The sequence below is a fragment of the Myodes glareolus genome, chromosome 13 (assembly GCF_982192425.1).
Source record: "Myodes glareolus chromosome 13, mMyoGla1.1, whole genome shotgun sequence".
NCBI lineage: Eukaryota > Metazoa > Chordata > Mammalia > Rodentia > Cricetidae > Myodes > Myodes glareolus.
In genome coordinates, this window is record NC_142038.1 from 16,760,337 (window position 1) to 16,783,089 (window position 22,753).

The 22,753-nt window shown below is 37.6% G+C and overlaps 1 protein-coding gene across 1 annotated transcript in view; it reads left to right on the plus strand.

Annotated features, from left to right (window-relative positions):
• The window catches only part of Dcc (DCC netrin 1 receptor), a 1,076,497-nt gene that overhangs the window by 761,504 nt on the left and 292,240 nt on the right, over positions 1–22,753 (plus strand). The window contains 2 exon segments of the mRNA XM_085676444.2: positions 337–493; positions 22,180–22,334. Coding sequence (XP_085532570.2) covers positions 337–493; positions 22,180–22,334 — 312 coding nt within the window.

Consider the following 22,753-nt stretch of genomic DNA (forward strand, 5'->3'; position numbering starts at 1 on the left):
TAAAATAACTTTTAAACATTAAAATAAGAGCATTAGTCAATGTCTCTCACTGCTGTTTTCCTACATTGGCATTGTTTCTATTTTTGTCATGCATTCCAAGAATAATAAAAACTACATTTCATACAATAAAATCATATATGTTATTCATAACTCACTGTTTCAAAAGTCGGGGAATTCTAGTGTATCCTGATTTGATTTTAGATACTATTTATTTCTCTTGTTAGCCTTTGCTAGAAGATATTTGATATTCGTGGCTATGTATGTTATAGTTCAGCTCTGACATCATGCCAAAGTCAGCACCAGCACTTCTGATGGTCTCTTCTTGTCTCTCCTTAGCCATCCCAAGCTCCAGTATCCTTCCTTCTGCTCCCAGAGATGTGGTCCCTGTCTTGGTTTCTAGTCGCTTTGTTCGTCTGAGTTGGCGTCCACCTGCAGAAGCCAAAGGAAACATCCAAACCTTCACAGTCTTTTTCTCCAGAGAGGGTGACAACAGGTAGGTACCATCCTTAAACTTCAGCGTCTTTCCCCAACACTTTTAATGTCAATGGGGGGAGCCAATGTTGGGAGAACTTGAAGAGAAGCTGGAAGAAAGTGTGAAATCTTTACCCTGTTCTTCATCCAGACTGAGTGAATATGTAAGCTTTGTCAAAACAGGCTAAGTAAACAAATTAATCAAAATCATTTACATAACATACCTGACAAAAGATAAGAATGCAAATGATTCTTTGATTTTTTTTCTTTGACTTTTTAACCTGATACATAAAAGAATTATCTGGAGGCTGGAAGAACAAAGTGTTAAGAGCCACTGTGACTAGTCACTGACATCATATGATCCAAAGAAAATAATAATTTTCTGACTATTAACAAAGAAGAAATAATAATTAACTTGCAAGGTTTCTTCTGTTAGGAATAAATTAAGATCACACATAAAAGTTCATAGCAGAGAGTGCTATGTTCCATACCAGTTGTTTGGTGAAAATTGTAATTGACTAGGTAAGAATGAGCTGTGCTTTCCAAGTGACAACTCTCAGCTTGTGTTTTTGACTTTCCAAAGCATTTTACCCACAGAAAATTTCAGGATGTTGTGATTTTGAAAAGTGACTTCTCGGTTTCGAGACGATACTGAGTAAGTTCAAAACCAGAAGCAGAGATTCACTTACTGGTAATCTAGTTTCTCACATATAGGGTTTCAGTGAAGTGGGGATCTTTAGGAGCACTCCAGGACCCTCTGGGCAGTTTTGATTATTAGGAGCTTGTTAAGAGTCCTTTAGAATTACAACTGAAGAATTCCATTCGTGCTGCTTATCAAATGTTTTTGATATTGTTTGTTAACGTAATTAAATCATGTATTTTAAAGTTTCTGTTTGCTTTTGAAGTTTGGCCTGACTTTAAAGCAAAAGGGGAAACATATATACACAGGGCCTGTGTTTCCTAAGACGTCATTGACTGAAGAGGCAGGCGGTTGTGTTGGTCTTTTCTGTGCAGTAATTGTCTCTCTGAGCCTACAATGTCTTGGGAGAATTTGGATCTTGGTGTGTACATTTATGAAAACTGAAGGCAATAATCCTGTCCAGTTATTTTCATGAGTTTATATAAGCTTCCTGAAGATAATTTAATTTCGTCATTCCCAAACCATGCTGATCGTCTTCTCGAATACTATTTATCTGTTTTCTGCATTTTTGCTACTATCTTCTAATCAATTACTCAAGAAAGAAACCCCCAAGTTACACTCTCTCCTCCCTGTTTCTTAACATTGTTCATTATCAAGTCTTATGCATCTATCTCATTTCACTAAATCTGCCATTCACTCAACTGAACATCACAGGCAGAAAGGTTCATCTAGGTTCACTTAAGTCACTTTAAATTTATAATTTCACACTACCAGCAGTGAGATCATATTTATATCAGCCTCTGTCACACATCTTCTTAATGATATTCAGTGATTCTCCTCTATTCTCACCATTTCAACATGTTCAACCCTCCCTTACTCACAATCCACAATTTCCTGACTAATCAGAAGTAAATGTTCACAAACGTTTATGTTTCCCTTAAATAACTGGCTATGTCTTTAAGCCAGCTACAGTGGGCAATTTAAGTGTACAATGTGTCTTTCCTTAAATTTCCATAGAAAAATGGCCTGTACATTTTTTCTTAATGAAAAAAAAAACTCCAAAGAACCAGAGTTTTGTGCTGGTCAGGTACTACTGGGCTTGGGACCTACTCTTAAAGGTTTTGTATACCTAGCGAGACTTCATTGGAGAAAATTAACTTTCTCTTGACAAGTGATTGCCAGGTAGAGATAGCTTTTTGGATAGGTATGGGAGCTCCTGTCTACTTCCCTCTCAGGATTGGGACCTCATCTGACTTGGACCTCTGTAATCCCTGTGTGTGCTACCACAGTCTCTGAGTTGATCTACACATCATTCCAGTTGTGTCTGGGAGGAATTGTTTCCTTGGAATCTTCCATCCCCAAAGGCCCTTAAAATTATTGTGGCCACTCTTTCATGTAGCTTCCTAAAATCTGGAAAAAAAAAGTTCCGATAAAGACATCCAATTTAGGACTCAGTGTCCCAACTCACTCTTAATGCATAATTCAGTTATGGGTCTCTGAAATTTCTCTGATGATGACCAAGGGTGACTAGCGATAATTGGGAGTAATTTTATTGCTATGTTCCTTTAACAGAATGCTATTTAATGATCTGTAGTAAGATTCTTTTGTATTTTAATAAATAAGGCTTGCTTGAAGATCAGAGAGTAGACCAGACAGTGGTGACATACATCTTTAATCCCAATAGTCACACTAGTTTGCCATAGAAACCAAATGGTAGTGGTGCATACCTTTAATCCTAGCCCTAGAGAAGAATATAACACGGAAGGAGACATCTCTCAGACACAGTCTCATTCTGAAGATTTCTGGAGGCAGAATCACCATTTTGAAGTAGAGGTAAGAGCCAGAGGCTGGTTGGTCTGCTCTTCTGACCTTCAGACTGAACTCCAATATCAGTCTCTGGATTTTTATTAATCAGGATGCAATGTTTTCCTAGGTCCATGGCATATCTAGTCCTGAGATACCCAAGTCAGTGTCCTTGAATGATTTATCATATGGTGTGGTGTTTAAATCCAATCAGATAGCTGTGGGGTAGTCTCTCATTTATAACATAATTTTACCAGTATATTATGGAGACAGATTACCAACATAGATTGAAGTAGTTGTAACATGGTTGGTGTTTACTTTTCTTCTCTAGGAATGCAAAATACCTTCCAGAAAAATGAACACTAGTCAGTAGTGGAGAAGACTTTAGTTAGGCACCTACTCAACTTCTCTGCATTCAGTAGAATATATTGGTCTTGTCTTCACCAATAGGGTCTTACCATCAGTTTCTGAGGAGCAAACAATGACATTGGCAATAGTTTGAGTTGTTTGGGGGTTTTCATGGGCCTCTTTGCCAACAACACAATTAGATGTAACCAATTCATGAGTCTGGAGCTCTCAGTGGATAGAGATTTGGTGGGGAGGGCTTTATCTCCTTCATTATTTGATGATTCCATTTAGAGCTCTTTCCTCTGTGTATAAATTTTAAAAAATCTTCTACTGTAGTAGGTTTCCATATAAACCCTCAAATGACAATTAGTTTTAGCTGTCTAAAATGGGATACTCTTCTGAATGCTGTGAATATGTCTTATTACCATTTAAAAACTGATTTGACCAATAGCCAGGCAGAATACAGCTAGGCAGGAAATCCAAGCTGAGAAACAGGGAAAAAGAAGGCAGAGTCAGGGAAATTCCAGCAGCAATCAGGGAAGCAAGATGTGAGGTAATAAGCCACAAGCCTCGTAGTAAAATATAAATGGATTAATTTAAGTTGTAAGAGTTAGTTAATAATAAGCTTGAGCTAACAGACCAAACAGTTTGTAGTTAATATTAAGCCTCAGTGGGTTTATTTGGGAACTGGTGGGTGGGAGAGAAACCTCCAGTTACAGGCGTCCCTGCTGTATCACTTTCTTTACTTCAATCTTTTCTTCCTTTATCCGTTTAATAATCATTTTCTAGATTCCTTCCTTTTTCTCCATAATTATATATTCTAATTCCACTTTGGGAGATCCTTTACACTCTGATTATATGGACTGCAGCATGCCTATCAAATTCTAAAATCCACATATTTTTTAATCCCTGTTCTATTGCTATGAGGAAAAACCATGCCCAAGGAGGCTGTTATAAGAAAAAAACACTTAAAATGGGAGCTTTCTTACAGTTTTAGAGGTTCACTTCATTATTACAATGGCAGGAAGCATGTTGGGATACAGGCAGACCCTGGGACAGTAGCTTAGAACTACATCCTGATCTGTGCCAGAGAAAGAGGTTTGGAAAGGGCTTTTGAAGTCTCAAAGCCTACCCTAGTGACACTGTGCCTACAGAAAGTTCAGACTCCTTAATCCTTCTAATATTTTCAAATAGTGCTGCTTTCTGTTGACTAAGCAGTCAAATATATGAGCCTACGGCAGCCATTCTTAGTCAAACAACCACAAAAAATAAGAGAACACACATTATATATGCCTTTATATGTCTATTTGGGTATGGTTACCTTACTCAGTATATTTTTCTAGTTCAATTCATTTACATATGAATTTCATTCTTTTTTGAACATCTGGGTAATATATTTTGTGCAAATGAGCCACATTTTCTTATCTATTCATCTATTAATGAACATCTAAGCCATTTTCAAATTCTGGCTATGATGAATTGAGGAGTAAACATGGGTTATGGTATGGATGTCACTGATTGTGTTTTCTTTGACTGGTGCCCAGGCATCTGGGGTTGGTACGTTGTGATTCTAGGTGTTGCTATCTAGTCTTATCTTTGTTTGGTGGTGTTCCAATCCCTTGTTTCTGATAGCCTTTCTGAGTCTTAGAAAAGTGGGGAGGTTGTTTGGTTGTCTGGTTTGGATTACTTCAGAAGGTCAGTTGGTGGCAGAGAGGAATAGAGGTGGATTAGGAGAAAAAGTTGGGAGTCTCTTCGGGACAGAGTTAAGCATCTTCATATTCAGAGGTGGGATACACCGGGAGTTCAGGAGGTGATGGAACTGGGGATCCTGCAAGTTTGTATCATTAAAGCAAAGAATATCTTGGAATGACCTATACTTATAAATTAGACTGAAATTAACCCTGTATACTAGATTGTGTCCATTCTTACAATATAAATGCAATATATTCTATTGTACATTAGATTATCCTATTCAAGGTGACCGTGTTTATCAGTACAAATGCACAGAATTGAATTTCCCATTGTGATAAATTTCTCTTTTTCTCCTCTCTGTCTTTATCACATTGCCTCCTGTTCCCTTTGATAATAGTCTACTAAGTTGCTTAAGTTCAGTCCCATGTCTCACACTGTTGTCTAACGATGATCTTGTTCCTTGTTTCTTATTGCAGTTCCTTTTATCATTGCTCTCCAAAGACCTGTATGCAGCTAAGAGCAGTGAATTTGTTACTCATATCACCTGACCATCAACTAGTATTGTCACATTTGATTACCCCTGCTTTCTTATCACTCACCTTGTGTGTGTGTGTGTGTGTGTGTGTGTGTGTGTGTGTGTGTGAGACATCCTGCTTTGTGTCATGCTGCTTTGGTAGTCATCATTGCTATGGTCTTTTTTGTTTTCCACTCCTGAGCTCCCTAGTTTTTAAATATTGAGTTGCCCCAGGACTCATCCTTGGGGATCTTCTTGCTCTTGTCTTTCTTGGCTTTAAACTCTATGGACCAGTTACTGTCTTAAAAATTTCTCTCTCTAACTTTAACTTTTTCCTGTGATTTAGATAGATTTATCAAATTTCTCACATGAAATCAATCATTAGTATCTTTTGAACAAAACCTGTTTTGTTCAAAATACTTGTTCCTTGGTTTAAAATCAAGAATAGTTACGATGTTGTTTCTAGATTAGTAGTAGAAATCAATAGTTTCATGTTTTAGTTCAGTGTTTATAATACATTCAAAGTCAATAAATCAATTAATAAAATATATATTGAATCCTATTACTTATTACACTATCTTTATTTATGGATACTGCTTTCCATCATACCATTGCATAAGTCTAGGAAGTTAGGTCTTTTTAACAACTGATGTAACCTTTTAAATTATAAATTAGATTATGCTGGGTGTTTTTGTAATTCAAAAGTTTTGGATGCCAGCCTTTTCCTCTCAGATTAGAGAAAAACCCTTCCTGTTCTAGACCTTTGTATCTTCTCTATTCAATTTTCCTAGAAATACCCATATTGTCTCCCTGTAGTTTCTATACCATACATAGAATCCTCTCCTTGAGTCCACACCCACAGCTATGTAAATTATTTTCCAATTCCTACTGAATTTATGCTGAACTTCACCTCTTCAAGAACATATTCCCTGATCCTTTGCACTCACTGTCTCTTTTTCCTGGCCACGCAGTTTATTTACTTATTTATTTTTATTTTGTTTTGGTTTGGTTTCTGAGTTTGGGGTAGACAAAAGAAAAGGCAATCTCACTAAGCTAAGTAGGAAGAGTCATAAACTCCTAAGCTCAAGTCATTCTCCCAACTCATCCTCCCAAATATTTGGGACTGCCACTGTGCCTGGATGCTTTGCCTGCTTTCTTTGATTTTTATTAATAAGATTTTTTTCCCTTAAACATCTTTCTGCTGGTAGAACACAAGCTTCTTGTGAGTGTTTTTCTTTGCTTTGTTGCTCTTGATTCCTGGGCCATTCTGAACACCTGAGAAAATAACTAATGCATAGAAACATTAGTTATGCTTTACATTTGAACCCTAACTGATATGCTAACTACTACATGAAAATAATTACTGTCTTCCAAGTCAGAATTCATCAATATCTCCTTTATATCTGTGTGTGTGTGTGTGTGTGTGTGAGAGAGAGAGAGAGAGAGAGAGAGAGAGAGACAGAGACAGAGACAGAGACAGAGACAGAGACAGAAACTGAATTAGTATTGGAGCATTTGCTACTTTTTGTCTCACTATATTTTTGCTGCATCCATGTAGTCTGTCCAACTGTTGACTGAAAATGAATTCTACTCTGCACAGAAAATTTCTAATCAGATCTTATAAAATAAATTAGCAGAAAGACACAGTCATATTCTTGATAGTTTCTCCTAACCAATAAAATGAATTGTGGAGGATGAAAGCACTGGCAGCTTCTCAATGAAAACTTTCTTAATTTAGAAAAAGGAATTGACATAGAAATTTGATTTTAGCATTCCCATTCATTGTGTATGTTTTAGCTTCTCACTAGAGCAAATACACGCCATATGTCTCTGAAGGTTTGGCGGTGCTATTTGTTTGTATCTGCAGGTTTATTTGGCTCCTGAACATAGTGATGTCTTAAAAGGTAGAGGATTTAACACTGTGGCTGATGAGCAACAACTTTGCCAGACAGATTCCTCAAGCTAATGTTGTCATTAGTCTGTCTGACTGGCTAATAGCATCAGGAACGCAAGTACCATGTATAACTTTCTTTTATTCTTCTCCTCTTATTATTTCTCCTATTATGTTGTGCTTTTATTTTACAATTTGGAGAACATCATACATTGCAAAGTTGAAAACCAGATTTCAGAGGGGGAGAAATTGCTTCCCCAATACACACTAGTACCTAGAAATCATTAGAACTAGAAGTGATCTTTGAGATTATAATCTATCTTGTATGTAAGCATTCAGAGACTGGTGCTCAAGGAAGGGAATGATTCCTGTGCCCAAGATCACAGAGTTAGCACCAAAAATGTTAGCAAGTATTTGCAGAGGAACTACTACACTACATTATAGGCCAACTGTCTTGTGTGCTTATGATCCTCAGTAGTGTCAACAAAAAAATATTGTAGAGATAAGGTTAGAAGCCCACTTTTCAGTTATGTAACTAGTAAGAGGACAAGATTTTAAGGCAAGGCTTAATCCAAATCAGGTTTCCTCACTCCGTTTCTTCTGTAGTGAATAAATAAGAAAGGGACGTTTGCTTTCTTGATGTTTACAGAATCATGACATATTTATTCTCTATTTTTCTCTTTACTAAATTTTTAAACTCAGTGGATGATTTGATGTATATATTCATTTGTCATGATTTAAAGACACTGATATATTTTCTATATCTATAAAGATCTTTATACCTATAATTTTCTGGAGATTACTTGTGAACTTTGTCACAGTGCAGTCAAAGTGTAAAGGTCATGCAGCTATAAAATGGAACATTAAAAATTTGAATTCTGTCCCAGAACCCTATAAACTATGTTGTCTTGGGTCAATGAATAGTTATTAGTCTAGAATTAACGTCTAGACTTAATAGTAGTCTCTCTCTCTCTCTCTCTCTCTCTCTCTCTCTCTCTCTCTCTCTCTCTCTCTCCCCCTCCCTCCCTCTCTCTCTCTCTCCCCCTTCCTCTCTCCCCCTTGTTTGTGAGTTTATATGGACTTATTATAGACTGAGTAACCTTAGAATGGTGGTTTGTACACTGAGGAGCACAGAAAGCGGTAGCTGCTCAATCCCAGACTGATACCAAAGTTTAAAAGTTCCCTGAAGAGTCTACTATGAGGAGTCCACTTTGAAAGGCTGAAGATGCTAGAGTCCTATGTCAATTGTGATGGCAGCTATGACATCTACTATGATGTCATAGTAGTGATGTCTACTATGACACACTCATAGTAGAGGAGGGTAGCTCTACATGCCGGCAACTCTTGCTTTTATAGCACCTCCGTCTTTACTTATTGACAGTCCTACTGGAGTACTTCATTTTATTGTCCTTCATGTTGTTCCTGGGAAAATGTCTATAGACATACCCAGATCTCTGTCTTATTAATTTTCTGCTCGTCCCCTAATCCAATGACATTGACAATCAAGATTAATCATAGAAAGTTGTCATGTGGTTTCCAGGTGGGTGGTGACAACCATATTTGGTATGTAAATTTGTGACAAACAGAAAATGATGCTTATAAAAAGTACCTGAAACATTAGCTCTTTCTCCCTGGCAATAAAAACACACTGTTCTTGCTAACTATCTCTGGATAGAAATCATTGTGTGGGTTCAAAAATTAAAATAAATGAAACACAGGGATATTTTCTGACTCTTACTTACAGGGGGATTTATTGCTTTCATAAGCATTATCCCATTTGATCTCCAGATAATGTAGTTATGATAATTTCTATTTTACAGAGGAGCATGTTTGGAAAGACTGAGAAATAGTGCTTAAGGAGTTTTGCCAGTAGTAAATAGTAGAACCAGGATGTAAATGCAAGGTGATCCCTTCACCTCATGAACAAAATAAGAGATATTTCCTTTAAAAAGCTACATGTAAACTACAGTAAGAGTTCAGATGAGAGAATTAAAACATTCTGTGAGCATCATTTAATGTAATCCTCACAGTAGCCTTGTGAGGTAGTAGATAAGGGCAGGAATCTTCACTGTGCAAATAAAGCATGGAAGACTCACAAACACCCCTGATGTGTTCAAGGTCACATGCTATTTTGCAACAGAACAAAGCCTGTACCAGGTCTCTGTCGTGCAGCGGTGATGTTTTATATGGTTCTGTGCTGCCTCAGAAACCTGTGCTCACTGCCAGGGATTAGAGACAAGGTTTTTATGATTGACATGGAATAGTCATTTTAAGATTCACTGTGCATTACATTTTCCAACATGGTGTTTACATATTCTTCCCCGGCTCTTCAGAGTTGAAGACTCTGCAACTGATGAAGCCTGTTATCCATGAAGGGAGTGTATTGTGGTGGAAAGAGGACAGGCCTCACAATCCAAAGCACTACAGTGACCGGGACAGAAAGCTTCGCGATGCCAGCCCTCCTCACAGAGCCTCTGCTTCAGTTTATACTTGAAAGCAGCTAACTTTTTTTTATTTTAACCAAACAATGTTTCTATAACATTGACTGAGAGACTGATGATGTCATTCCTGCAATAAATATAAAGTATACTGGAAACTAAGACATACACTCTAACCTCTTCATTTAATGTAGCTCATCCAGCACTGTATTGAAATCATAGAGAAATCACAGTTCCTCTGGAAGTCTTGGGAGGATTGTCCTACTAAAAATGGCTTTGACTTGGGCTAGATTTTGACTGACAGGGGTGGCTGTGACTGGAAAGCAGAACATAGACCAGCGGTCAGCTACAAGGAAGATGGCAGTCTTGCAGTAAGCCTTGGCAGAAGTCAAAGGAAGTAGTGACGCTGGCTGAAAGGAGCATATCAGTGGAGCAGACACCGGAGATGAATTGGAATTAGGAAGCAATTGATGGGCTGAGACAATAGATTACACATGAGTACCGAAGAGAGGGAGCCACGGGAAGAACTACAGAGAGGGGAGATGGGGAGTGAATAGAGAGGGAGGAAAGGAGAGGGAGAATCACTGTGTGTTGGAATATTCTTTTTATTTTATTCTACTCATTTCTCTAGAAAGAATGTCTTTTTATGTATTCCTGACTGATCTAGAACTCACACTGAACCCACTGAAGCCCAGGCTTCAGATTTGATATCCTCCCCTATACCCTACTTCCTGTTTGCCTGGTGGGCAATGGCCAGTTCCTTGGGATAAATCAAAATTAAGAAATTTTGTGTAGTTCTGTGAGAGTAGAGGCCAGAAATGTCCAAGTTTGCAAATAATAAAGTTAATCAGTTTTTTATTGATTTTTATTGAGTTCTGCATTTTTTTCTGCTCCCCTCCCTGTCTCTGCTTTCCCCATTCAACCCTCCCCCAAGGTCCCCATACTCAGGAGATCTTGTTTTCTTGTACTTGTCATATCCACTAAAAGAACAAATATGAAAAAAGTGGATAACAAGGCGCTGCTAAAACTATTTTCATTAAAATACATAGTTTCTTCACCACAAAGGAATTAATGTAATTCTTCTTCCTGTAAGCAACTAATTAGGTACTTGGCACCTCATGACAGCCTTTATGCAGAACCCTTAAAACTAAATGCTAACACCAGCACACTTGGTTAAGGCAGAAAATATTTATATAGTAGAAATTGTTTCTTACAAATGAACTTCTAAAAGCAGAATGCTTTAATATGCAAACTCTATTATCAAAGCCTAGAAACACAAGTTCTGATTTCAGCTAACATAATGCCCAAAGATGCTTTTTCTGTTCCTAAAAGAGAAGATTGGGATACAAAGTCTTCTCCAATCGGCTCTCACTCTCTGGTTTTTCTATAGTACAGCCACTCACAGGAAGCTGAAGTGTGAAACAAGACCTTTCCAGGTCAGGATGGAATGTGGAATTAAATACAGGTTTTTAGGAATTTCTAAAATAATTTATGGAGATTTTATGTACACTATCACTTAGTATTTTTCAAAATAATCTATGTACTCACTGAAAAATTATAGATCTTAAGAACCTCACTATTCTCTACACTCATAAAGTATACATTCTAATACCATGCCATACATTGCTTGTATTGAATATACAGACCAAGAGTAGTGATTATCTAAACAGACACTGTTTAGTTCTGCTAAAACTGCGAGAGAAGATGGTGGAACACGGATAAGACCTTGTATTTCAGTTGGATCCTAGTTGAATTTCACTGAGAACTAGATCTTGGCAACTATAAAAGGAAATCTGAGTTGAAATATGGTAACGATGGGCTCATCAAGAGTGCAGAACATGAGAAGCAAGACAAAGGAGAGACAGTAGAAAGAGTCTGGATTCATGGAACAGTTAGGCTTTCCACAGAGGACTGTGAAAATGGTGGGCCACCTGTGCAGATCCCTAGACTGTTGCAAGAAGGTGATTTTGTATCAACTACAGGATAAGGCAGAACACCAGGCTGTGGGTACGATTAACAGATGACATATATCAAAAAGAAGAGTGTCAGTGAGAAGTAACAATAGCTATGAATGCCAATGGCGAAGGCTAAAGAATCTAACCTTATATTGCAAGTACCCACTATACCAGAAACTGCTTCCAGACGTAAGGACTTGTCATCAAAGTAACCGAAGCACAGTTCAAGCTCAGAGCAAATTTCCTGAGCATGCTCCTCGTGCTACATTGTTTGCTTTGTACCCAAAACCGTGGCAGTGTTTAGGAGTTAATATATGTTATTCAAGCAACATCTCTTCCCGAGTTTTCTCATTCTTCAACCCTAACAGCACTCTCAAACTCCCAAGCAGTCCCAACGCTTACTTTCCAGAGGGGGAAGAATTCACCCATCACCTGTGCTAAGTTAGAGTTTTTTTGCCCAGGTGAGTAAGCAAGAGCAAAGCACACCTTCTGGAGAGGAGATGGGAACAAAACTGTATGGTAATGACAAGATCTGCCTGTAGCACCTGGCCTTCCAAGACTTAGCGTAGCATCTGTTCTGGAACAAGTCTAGGGCCGTCCCTTCCCTGCAATAGGCTTCCTTAGAATTCATCCTCATCCAGAGATCATTCTTTTGCCGTTAGACTCATCAGATGCACTAATTTGTGGAAAGGTGTAACGACGCATAAAGCTGAGATCTTTACCGGGGTGAGGTGGGAAAGCCACGCTGTCTTTTAGGTTCTCCTATGGAAGGGGCTCCATGGGACCCAATTTCAGCCTGTCAAAGCCAGCTTTGATGATTCCTTTTTCCCAGAGCCCCATCCTTCAGTTGACTGGTTATCTCATTTGTCTGTTGTCTATGCATCAGGCTTTCTTACTGATCTTCTCCAGTGTTCCCAGTCTTGTCATTTTGCCTTAGCAACCACTTCATCATCGGCTGGCCGTGGTAGGACACACCTGGAAATCTTAAGCACGAGGACATCGAGACAGGAAGAGGGCAGTGATAGTGCTGGTCTGGGCAACATAGTTAGACACAGTCTCAAAATTAAATAAATAAAAAAAAAAGATTTTTTTTCAAAAAAGTCTTTTTTTAAAAAAAGTGTTATAATGGTATTTTTGTAAAGCAGCAGGGTTATTATCCCATTGTCAAAGTGGTTGATTTTGAAACTGCAACTTGCTAGGAACTCTTACGAAGGTAAAGCCCAAGGCAGCTTTGCCTGGGTAAGAAATGAGTGTTCTCACTGACGATTTCCTTGCACCCCTTGGTAATAGGAGTAGGTGCTATCTATTGCTGCTTTTGAGAAAAAAGAATCAGGCCTCATCCATCATTCTCAGGTGTTTCTAAGACTCAATCTATGATGGACAGATTCTAGAAGATATAGACTATTTTCCCCTCAACTTCGGCCAAATGGACTCCACAGGCCACCACTGAGTTGAGACAAGAGGGAAGTGAGGAGGATTTGTTGTCTGAAAGCATATCTCATGCTCCAGTCTCACCTGAAATGTGTGCATTTGGGAGTTCTGTGTTTCCAGTTCTCAGCAGAGCATTCACTGAGGATCAGTGGGGTCTAGGTCCCTCCAAAAGGCACAGTGAGGAAGAGACCACAATCACACAGTGATGGGGCAAGGATATCACATCTAGCATTGTCATCTTCAGGACTCCTGTGCATATTTGCTTATCTGCAGAGGAGCACTGGCTAGAGTGAGAAGACAGCAAACATTATTTACCTCCACTGCAATACAAACACGTTGAGATCCGCTCCTTAAAATAGTCTCTTAGTCAGGACCACAGAACACTAACAGCCTTTCCAAACCTTAGTTCTACTTACTGTTGGACAGTAATTTCCCATAGTTTATTCATAACCATACACGCCAGGAAAATGTTAACAAAAACCCCCTGACAATCAGTTTCCAATTTGTAGCTTAAAACAATTATGAAGAACGACTTGGCAGGAAATGTCATTTTGCTACAATGCCTTTGCATCCTTTTAGCAATATAATATCACTCCACTATGACCACAAGGAATCAGAAATTCAGCTTGGCAGCAAAAGCCCAGACACTAGGAGGAAACCCAGATGCCGCTGGAGAGCAGGGCTGTAACATTGGGCTTGTATTTCTTCTTAGTGTCAGCCAGCAAGATCCCACCTTCTTAGGAATCTTATCATGTTCTCTAGCAGAACATCTTTAAGACTAGCAGAAGCTTTATTTATGACCATCTGCTAAGTATGCATTTAGATTTCAGAATAATATTAATCATATAAACCATATGCACAATCCTTTGGTTCTTATTAGAGCATATACAGAGTGTTTGTATACTTTATCCCTAACTGCACCCAATGCTACTCAGATCTAAAGTTCCAAGTCCCTGGCAACAATCTCTTTTCTTGGATGGAATAGGATGTTATGATGCTATTTTGCAGTAGTAGTAAAATAAGAACAGAAACAATCACTAATAAGAGATTCCATGTGGCTTTCCTAGTACCATGCATTTTTCCCAGTAGCTTAACAAATTCAACCATTTAATTCTTTCTGACTGTTGGTGTATAGTGCCCATTTCACCAACCCCAGGGAAACTGGGAAACTGGTAAATGAGAAAACCAAAAGTTACCTTCCTAGATTTAGTCCAATACTGCTATACATTGTCTGTATGGCATTTCACTGTGGTTTTACTTCAACATGGTAAGCAGATTTTTGAAAAGAGACACATAAAATTAAATGTTAAGTGCAGGCCTATTATCAAGGCAGATCCAGGAGTATTGCCACAAGTTGAAGACACCCTGGCAGACATACTGAGTTTCAGGCAAGCCTGCCTACAAAGTAAGATATTACCTCAAAACAAACTAAAGTTGAAAAAACAAAATCGAAGTTTTTAAATGAAATCACTGCTAAAACAAACTATTGCAAGTTTGCACTGCAAATAAAAATGGCAATCCATGCAGACTTGTACAGGCAATTCTTCAGAGGAGCATCCACCGAGATTTCTCAGAACTGCTTGCCTCGTAAGCATATCTACATTTTAAAAGCAACATCCAAAGAATATTTTCTGAAGTCGCTTTATAACCACTTCATGTGAGACTGAAGTATCAGTAATCCCTATTAGCCAATACTTTAATTTTTTGGACAGGATCTCCCTATATAGTCCTCACTGGCCTGGAACTTGCTCTGTAGACCAGGACTGACCTCAAACTCATAGAGATCTGCCTGCATCTGCATTCTGAGTGCTAGAGCAAAAATTTTCCCGAACCAGATCCAGTCTCAGCGACCATACCTTGCATTTATGTATAACTACAAGTAGTTTTGAGAGCTAGTCAGATTTTGATGAAGATTATAGAGCAAGAAATATTTCTGTCCTAAAATTTACCACTTTTCTTTGTATGTAAGTGATATTTTCATTGTTTGATCTTGGGAATCCTTAACTGATCATATCCAAAATTTCTGTCTTTTTTTGTATTTTATGTTCTCTCTCTCTCTCTGTCTCTCATGCTCTCTCCCTCTTTCTCTCTCCCTATGTTTGTGTGTGTTTCTGTGTGTATATGTGCATGTGCTGTGTGTTTATTTGTGTGTGTGTGTGTGTGTCTGTCTGTCTGTCTGTCTGTCAGTAACCATAGAATAGGAACTATGCCTACTGCTTACCCATTTTTCTTGTTCCTCACATCCACTTTTTAAATTTTCTCCTTTGAGGAAACCTATTCAAAAGCTGTGCCAACTTGGTTGATATAACACTTGTTTTATCCAAAGTTGATAGTGAAAGCTTTCTTTCCCTGTGTATACTCAAGAAGTCTACTGTTCAAGTCTCACCATCGATGACAACTAAGTTATTGAAAATATAGAACAAATATTATAGTTTAATTTACGGGAAATGAAAGATATATTGACCCTCACAATAATTTCCAAATTCCCATCATTCAATTTTTGTCTTAAAGGCATCATGTACGAAAGCAAAAGTAACCAAGGCCCAAACAGGTGCCTGAGGCTAGATTAAGAGGATGGAGAACCACATGTCACTCCTGCTAGCTGTGAATTCCTTGGGAAAATGAATCTCTAAATCTCACTTATGCTCCTATAAAGGAATGATCATCAGACACATCTGTCTATGCCAAAGGACTCATGAAACACTAAGTTACAAATTCTATGAGGGTCCAGAAGGGAAATAGGAAAGAAAATAGCCATACCATGAGCTTCACCTTAGCAAGCTATATACATACAGGTCATAACATCTGATTAAGAGGATTTCATTTTTCTTTTCAAAATTGATTATTTTTATTTTATATGTACATATTGCTGAAGTACTCCATTATAATTTAATGCATGTATAAAATGTGTAATAATCAATGAGGGTTGTTGGTGTTTTATCCTTTTAAGCCTGTGGTATCATTTTTGATTAGCATATTATAGCTGTGCTGATGTATGAGGCATAATGTGATATTTCAGTAAATAAGTACAATGTGTAGTGATGAAAAAAGGTGAATGAATAATTGTCTTGCTTTATCATTATATTGTGTTTAGGAATAGTGCTGGTTAGTTCTCTGATGCTGGGATAAACACCGCGACCCAAAATAACACAAGGAAAGGATTTAATTCACCTTCCACTTCCAGGCCAGGTAGCTTTGAGGGATGTCAAACAAGGACTAAAGGAGAAAAACTCTGCTGCCTGGCGTTTTTTTCTAGCTCAACCTGTCTCATGATTGACTTATTTTCTTCTACAGCTCAGACCTGTAACTGGAGTCTGTTTGTTGATTTCCTGGACACTCAGACCCAAATAATCATGCAGAAACTATATTAATTACAACAGTGATTGGTCTATTAGCTCAGGCTTTTTATTAATTAACTCTTGCATGATGTAGAATTCCCCTCTCTATGTTGTGAATATGACTGGCTAATTAATAAATAAAACTGCCTTGGCCTATTAATAGAGCAGAACTTATCTAGGCAGATAAAACTAAAATGAATGCTGGGAGAAAGAAGGCAGAGTTAGAGGAAGCCATGAAGCGGCCGCCATAGACAGACATGCTGAAACTTTGCTGGTGACCATGACCTCGTGGTGATGTACAGATTAATAGAAATAGGTTAAAATAATATGTAAGAGTTATCCAATAAGTATCTAGATCTAATGGGCCAAACAGTAATTTAATTAATCCAGTTTCTGTGTGATTATTTTGGGGCTAAGTGGCCATGAACACATTAGTGGCCTCTATGCAACAAATTCACACCCACGTGGTTGACTAAAATCCACTTAAAACCTGAGAGAGTTTGAAAAGGAATTCTAGAAACACAAAAAACAGAGTTTAACACAGCTTCTTGTTATTTGCTGGTGGTGTGTTGCAACTGCTTTAGGAAAGGTTTTCCTGATTCAGCAGTAACAGAAAAAAAGCCATGGCACTTTGATATGCCGGTTTTCTGGACTGTGCTGCCTGTGCTACCTCTGGCTCTTTGAGGAGACCAAGCATTTGAATGGGTTTTGTGAGCAATGTGCTTTGGCTTTCTTGGTGGCAACATGGACCATCTGTGTGCCTATAGATGGGGCACTGTGCATGGCTCTCAGAGGCAGTGAGCACCTCCACCATGCTGGGCTGGGAAAGCAGGCAGTGTTGTATTTTCATGAGCAATGGTGCAGTTTAAGTTTTTAAGAAGCACTTAGCTTTTAAAGAAGTGCTCCTGGACAGTATTACAGATAAATAATAGGACAGATTCAGACATAAAAGACCTCTAAATGGGTCACAGTGTTGGATAAATGTAAATAGGCTTGGGAGAGAGAAGAAAAAGAGTAAAAACAAGCTACGTAAAGATGAAATATGCACAGAGAGTGTGGATTATGTATATTATTGTGTTTTCTTTGAATTTTTTGACTGTGAAGGAGCTAAGTACAGAGAGACATTTCATTGTATGGGCTGCTAAGTTAAACAAGATTGAATATTATAAAGGTATCTTGACTTCAGAATTTGGATCTAAGGATATGTTGCTTTGGAAAATAGGTTCTTCTTTTGTTTCCACAGATGATGAGAACCTGTGGATTGCTTCTAGGCTAATGTGCTTTGAGCACTATAACCCCTGAATAGTCACCATGAACACCCCCCAAAATTACTAACCCAACAAAAAGCAGGAAACAGTTTGGACAGAACTACACTCATATTCCCGTAGTGGTATGGACCTTGGTTTATTGATACAAATTTATATATCCTCTTGATTAAGGTATGTTGTTTGTATAGCTCATTTAAAAATAAAATGTATTATTAATAAATATAGCTTAATAGATAATCTCTAATAGTCAATCTTGTAGTCATGTTAGCTAGATTTTCTAGGAAGACAGAGATGTATTTCAGATAGATAGGCATTCTTCAAACCTTTCAAAGACTACAGAATATGGCATTTAAAATGTTTAAGAACTTAGGACTTTTCATGACAATGAGACACAGCTGCTACTGGCAGCACCAATTACTTCGAGAGGAAGATGGGCATTGAAGAGGCTGCTTATGGAGTTGGTTAAAAATTTGGGCAAGAAACTGCTCTTGCCTGGACTTCTTGATAAACTTGACAAACAAGACCCTCAGAAAAATGACTGTTGAATTTGCCTAAAGGTGAGATCATCCTTTCGGATTGCTGCTTCATGGAGGTGTGTGCTAGACATTCTGGAGGGCACAGAGAAATTTCATTCTTCATGAAAATGTCTGCTGGATACTATGGGCCTGTGGACTGAAGATTGGATGCCCCAATGGTACAAAAGAACTTTGGGTGACTGTCCAAGCAGCAAGATGTCTCTGCCATTTCTAGACTTTTGGAAGTTGCTAACAATGCACTTCCTGTTTACTTAGATAGCATTATATTTTTCTGGAGCCTTTGATGGAGTTGAAGAATAGATAGAAATAATATAGTTTTCCTTAGTTAAGATAAAAGATAAAATAGATATAATAAAGCCTTCCATTTTATTTAAACAGAAAAGAGGAGGTGATGTGGGATTCCCCTCTGTATGTTGTGAATACAATTGGTTAATTAATAAAGAAAACTGCCTTGGCCTGTTGATAGGGCAGAATTTATCTAGGCAGACAAAACTAAAATGAATGCTGGGAGAAAGAAGTCAGAGTTAGGAGAAGCCATGGAGCTGCCAAAGGAGACAGACATGCTGAAACTTTGCTGGTGGCCCATGACCTGGTAGTGATGTACAGATTAATAGAAATGGGTTAAATTAATATGTAAGAGTTAGCCAATAAGAAGCTAGAGCAAATAACTAAACAGTAATTTAATTAATCAAGTTTCTGTGTAATTATTTTGGGGCTAAGTGGCTGGGAACTAACTAGTGGCCTCCATGCAACACCTGTATTTTAAATTAACCCATTTTTAGTATTCTGTGTATTGGAATGAGGCTGTGACTTACTGGTAAGGATCCAGAATTTGTCTCCTTTGGCAGTTACATGGCTACTCTGCCTACTCTCTCTATATATCTCTTCCAGTCTGGCTATATTCTGCCCTGCTTTAGGCTGAAGCAGTTTCTTTATTAACAAATGGTAATAAAACACATTCAAAGCATACAGAGGAAAATTTCACATCACAGATCTGCCTGCCAAGAGCTATGCACACACACACCCACAAATGGGCTGAACCCCTTTCTGTCAATCATCAATAAGATGATATCTTACAGCCATGGCCACAGAACTAAACATTTGATACAATTCTTTAATTGAGGTTCTCTAGGTCCAAAATACTCTCAGTTGTGACAAATTTGCAATAAGACTAACCAGCACTAAGGTTTTGAGCTATTTTTATTGTTTGTAAAATACAAGTAGGCTATTATGAACTTTAGTGTAGTAGGAGGGCAGCTTGTTTCATTCCTGGCTGCTCAGCCAAAAATAATCATACAGAAACTGTATTAATTAAATCACTGTTCAGCCCATTAGCTCTAGCTTCTTACTGGCTAACGTTTTCATATTAATTTAACCCATTTTTATAAATCTGTGTATTACTACATGGCTGTGACTTATTAGGTAAAGTTTTGTCTGGCTCTGGCAGGGCTACATGACTTTTGTTTGATTATGCCTCCTTTATCCCAGCATTCAGTTTAGTTTTCCCCACCTACTTTTACTCTATCCTATCAGGCCAAGGCAGTTTTCTTTATTAATTAACCAATCGTATTCACAGCATACAGAGGGGAATAAACTGCTGCAAAACAATAGTTTATTATTTCTATGCAATATTTTGGTAGCCTTTAACCAGTTTCCCTTCAACTTTCTTGCTTCCATCATCCATAACTTCTAATATTTGGTAGTTGCGTTAAGTTGGATTTAAAAAAAAATCTTGACATATAACATGTGCTTGTATACAGTAGTGTTCTTGTCCCTCCCACCCCCCAGAACCTCTGTTTCCAAATAACCAGCAGTCACTTCCCAAATAACTGGCTCAGAGACTTAATAGAAATTATAAAGGCTCGATCCATAGCTAAGATTTGTTGCTAGCTAAGTCTTACATTTAAATTAACTCATATTTCTTATGTATGCTTTGCCATGTGGCTCCTAGTTGGTACCTCACTTTTTACATGTCTTGCTTCCTTGGCAGCTGATTGGCATCTCCAGACCCTGACCTTCTTTCTCCCAACATTCTCCTAGTCTGACTTTCCTATCTAATCTTATTCTGCTCAGCTATTTGCCAATAAGTTTGTTCATTAGCTAATAAGAGTAATCCATATTCATAAAATACAGGGTTATTCCACAGCATACACTATTTATCTTTTTATATGTCATTGAACGTAATCTCCAGTTCCAACCACTTTCCTAATGACCATATCTAATTTCCTTTGTTAATGAATAATTTCAACTGTGTGTATATACCCTATGATTGACCACCCATTCATAATGGACATTTAGGTTGGTCATATCTTAGGTATAGTGAAGAGTATAACAATAAACAAGGGGAAAAAAGAAAGAAAAAAAATAAACAAGAGTTGCAGATGTCTTTTTATTTTGATTATATCCTTGGAAGTAGAAGAGTTAAATTATATGATAAAATCTGTGAATATTTTTTCAATGATGACATATGCCTTAGCTCTACTCTTATTAATTCCTTATTATGTTGGTCTTTTTGATAATTTTCATTGTGACTTGCCCCAATGACACTATAATTTTTATTTGCATTTCTCTGATGTCCAGGGAAGTTGGAAAATTTTTCAAAAAAAATCAATCACTTGTACTCCTTTTCAGAACTGTCTACTTGTTTCGGTTTTCCCAGTTCATAATTAGGTATTTAATTAATCCTATAGAAGAAGGGGCAGTAGAAGAAGAGAGAAAATTTTAAGTCTAAGGTCGAGCTGTCTGGTCTCTACTGGATCCTATTATGAATTTTTAGATAACTTAGGAATGACTACTCATGTCCTTAGAAGCTTTGCTATAAGAAAGCAGCTGAAAATTTAAGTGGGCAATTAGAGAAAAATAGGTGTCAGATTAATTGTCTCAAAAATAAGACAATATTCAACCAATAACAAAATTAACATGTATATAAAATCCCTGAGAGAAGTTATAAAAACATCATCTAGCAATAAAATGTATGATACAATTCAATAGTTTCAGAGTTTCTTCTTAACTATGTGTAATCAATTACGTACTAAGGGTCAGTGAGCACATGCAGGAGTTCTAGAATCATCCTTTAAAAATATTTTACTAGTTCTCTGTGTTGAATGTCATTGTCACTACTCATAGTTTGTCCTTATTTATTGTGTGCTATGAATTGCAACCGGGTCTATAGATTCATTCTTTCCCAACAGGAGAAATGTCTTTATTAGTGAACAAATTGACACATGTAGATTTAGTTTGAAAAACAAGGCAAGGGGACATAAGTATATTATTAATTTTTTTGCAATGAGAAAATGAATGAAAATGAAAAGAAATGCCATTTCTTCCTGTAACTGAACTTAAAGTAACAATAGGAGCCAGATTTCCATATAAAAACAGAAATACTTTTCATCTACATTTTACTTTCCCCAAAAAAAAAAAGAAAATGCATGAATAAATTTGTTGACAATACTAACAACAACCAATTTGTGGAATAATTTGAACTTTAATTTCTCTCTTCAGCTGGATTTTGCCAAATATATCTTCCTATCTAGATAGCAGCCATTTTATTAGCTCCTTTCTAGTTATGACTTTTGAATATAACATTATAAAATGTCAGGTAAAAGGACTTTAGCTTGCAAGTTGCAATGAGAGTGATGATGGCTTGAACTCTCTCAGTCTTTGCAGTGTCTTCTTGTGGGCCCTTTTCCATCATTTCGTTCCCTAACAAACCTCAGAATTCCTGAACTTTATCCCAGAATCAACATTAAGCGAGTAAGCAACCTTTGGGTTGCTCATTACCACTTTATACCAAACAAAGTTTGGGCTAATGCTTTCGTTTTAAGGTAATATCTCTCTTCAACTTGATTTCCTAGGGAGCGAGCTTTGAACACAACCCAGCCTGGGTCCCTTCAACTTACTGTGGGGAACTTGAAACCAGCAGCCATGTACACCTTCAGAGTTGTTGCCTACAACGAGTGGGGACCCGGGGAGAGTTCTCAACCCATCAAGGTGGCCACTCAGCCTGAGTGTGAGTATGAAATTGGAAGGGCAATTTGAAAAGCTTTTATCTTCATCTACGAGATCCTTGCATCCTGTCATAGAACTTATTAAGCTGCCAATATGGAAGGGAGATTGTTGTAGCCACACACTTAACTTGAGCACTTTTGAAAGCAAACTAACATGTTAATGAGACGGCCACCTTACTCAAGATACAATGGGAAAGTTTGAACTGAGAATGCCCAAATTGTCCCCATAGTCTACACATTTATCTCCTAAGAAGCAGCCAAATACTACTACACTGCTGAATACTATTCTATATTTATCTTCTTCCATTAATTTTTCATATATTTGTTATTTTCTGTAAGAAATCTAATATCAAAAAACTGATAGCATTGAACTTTTAATCTCAAGAACTTACTAAAAAATAAATATGCATCAAATATATTC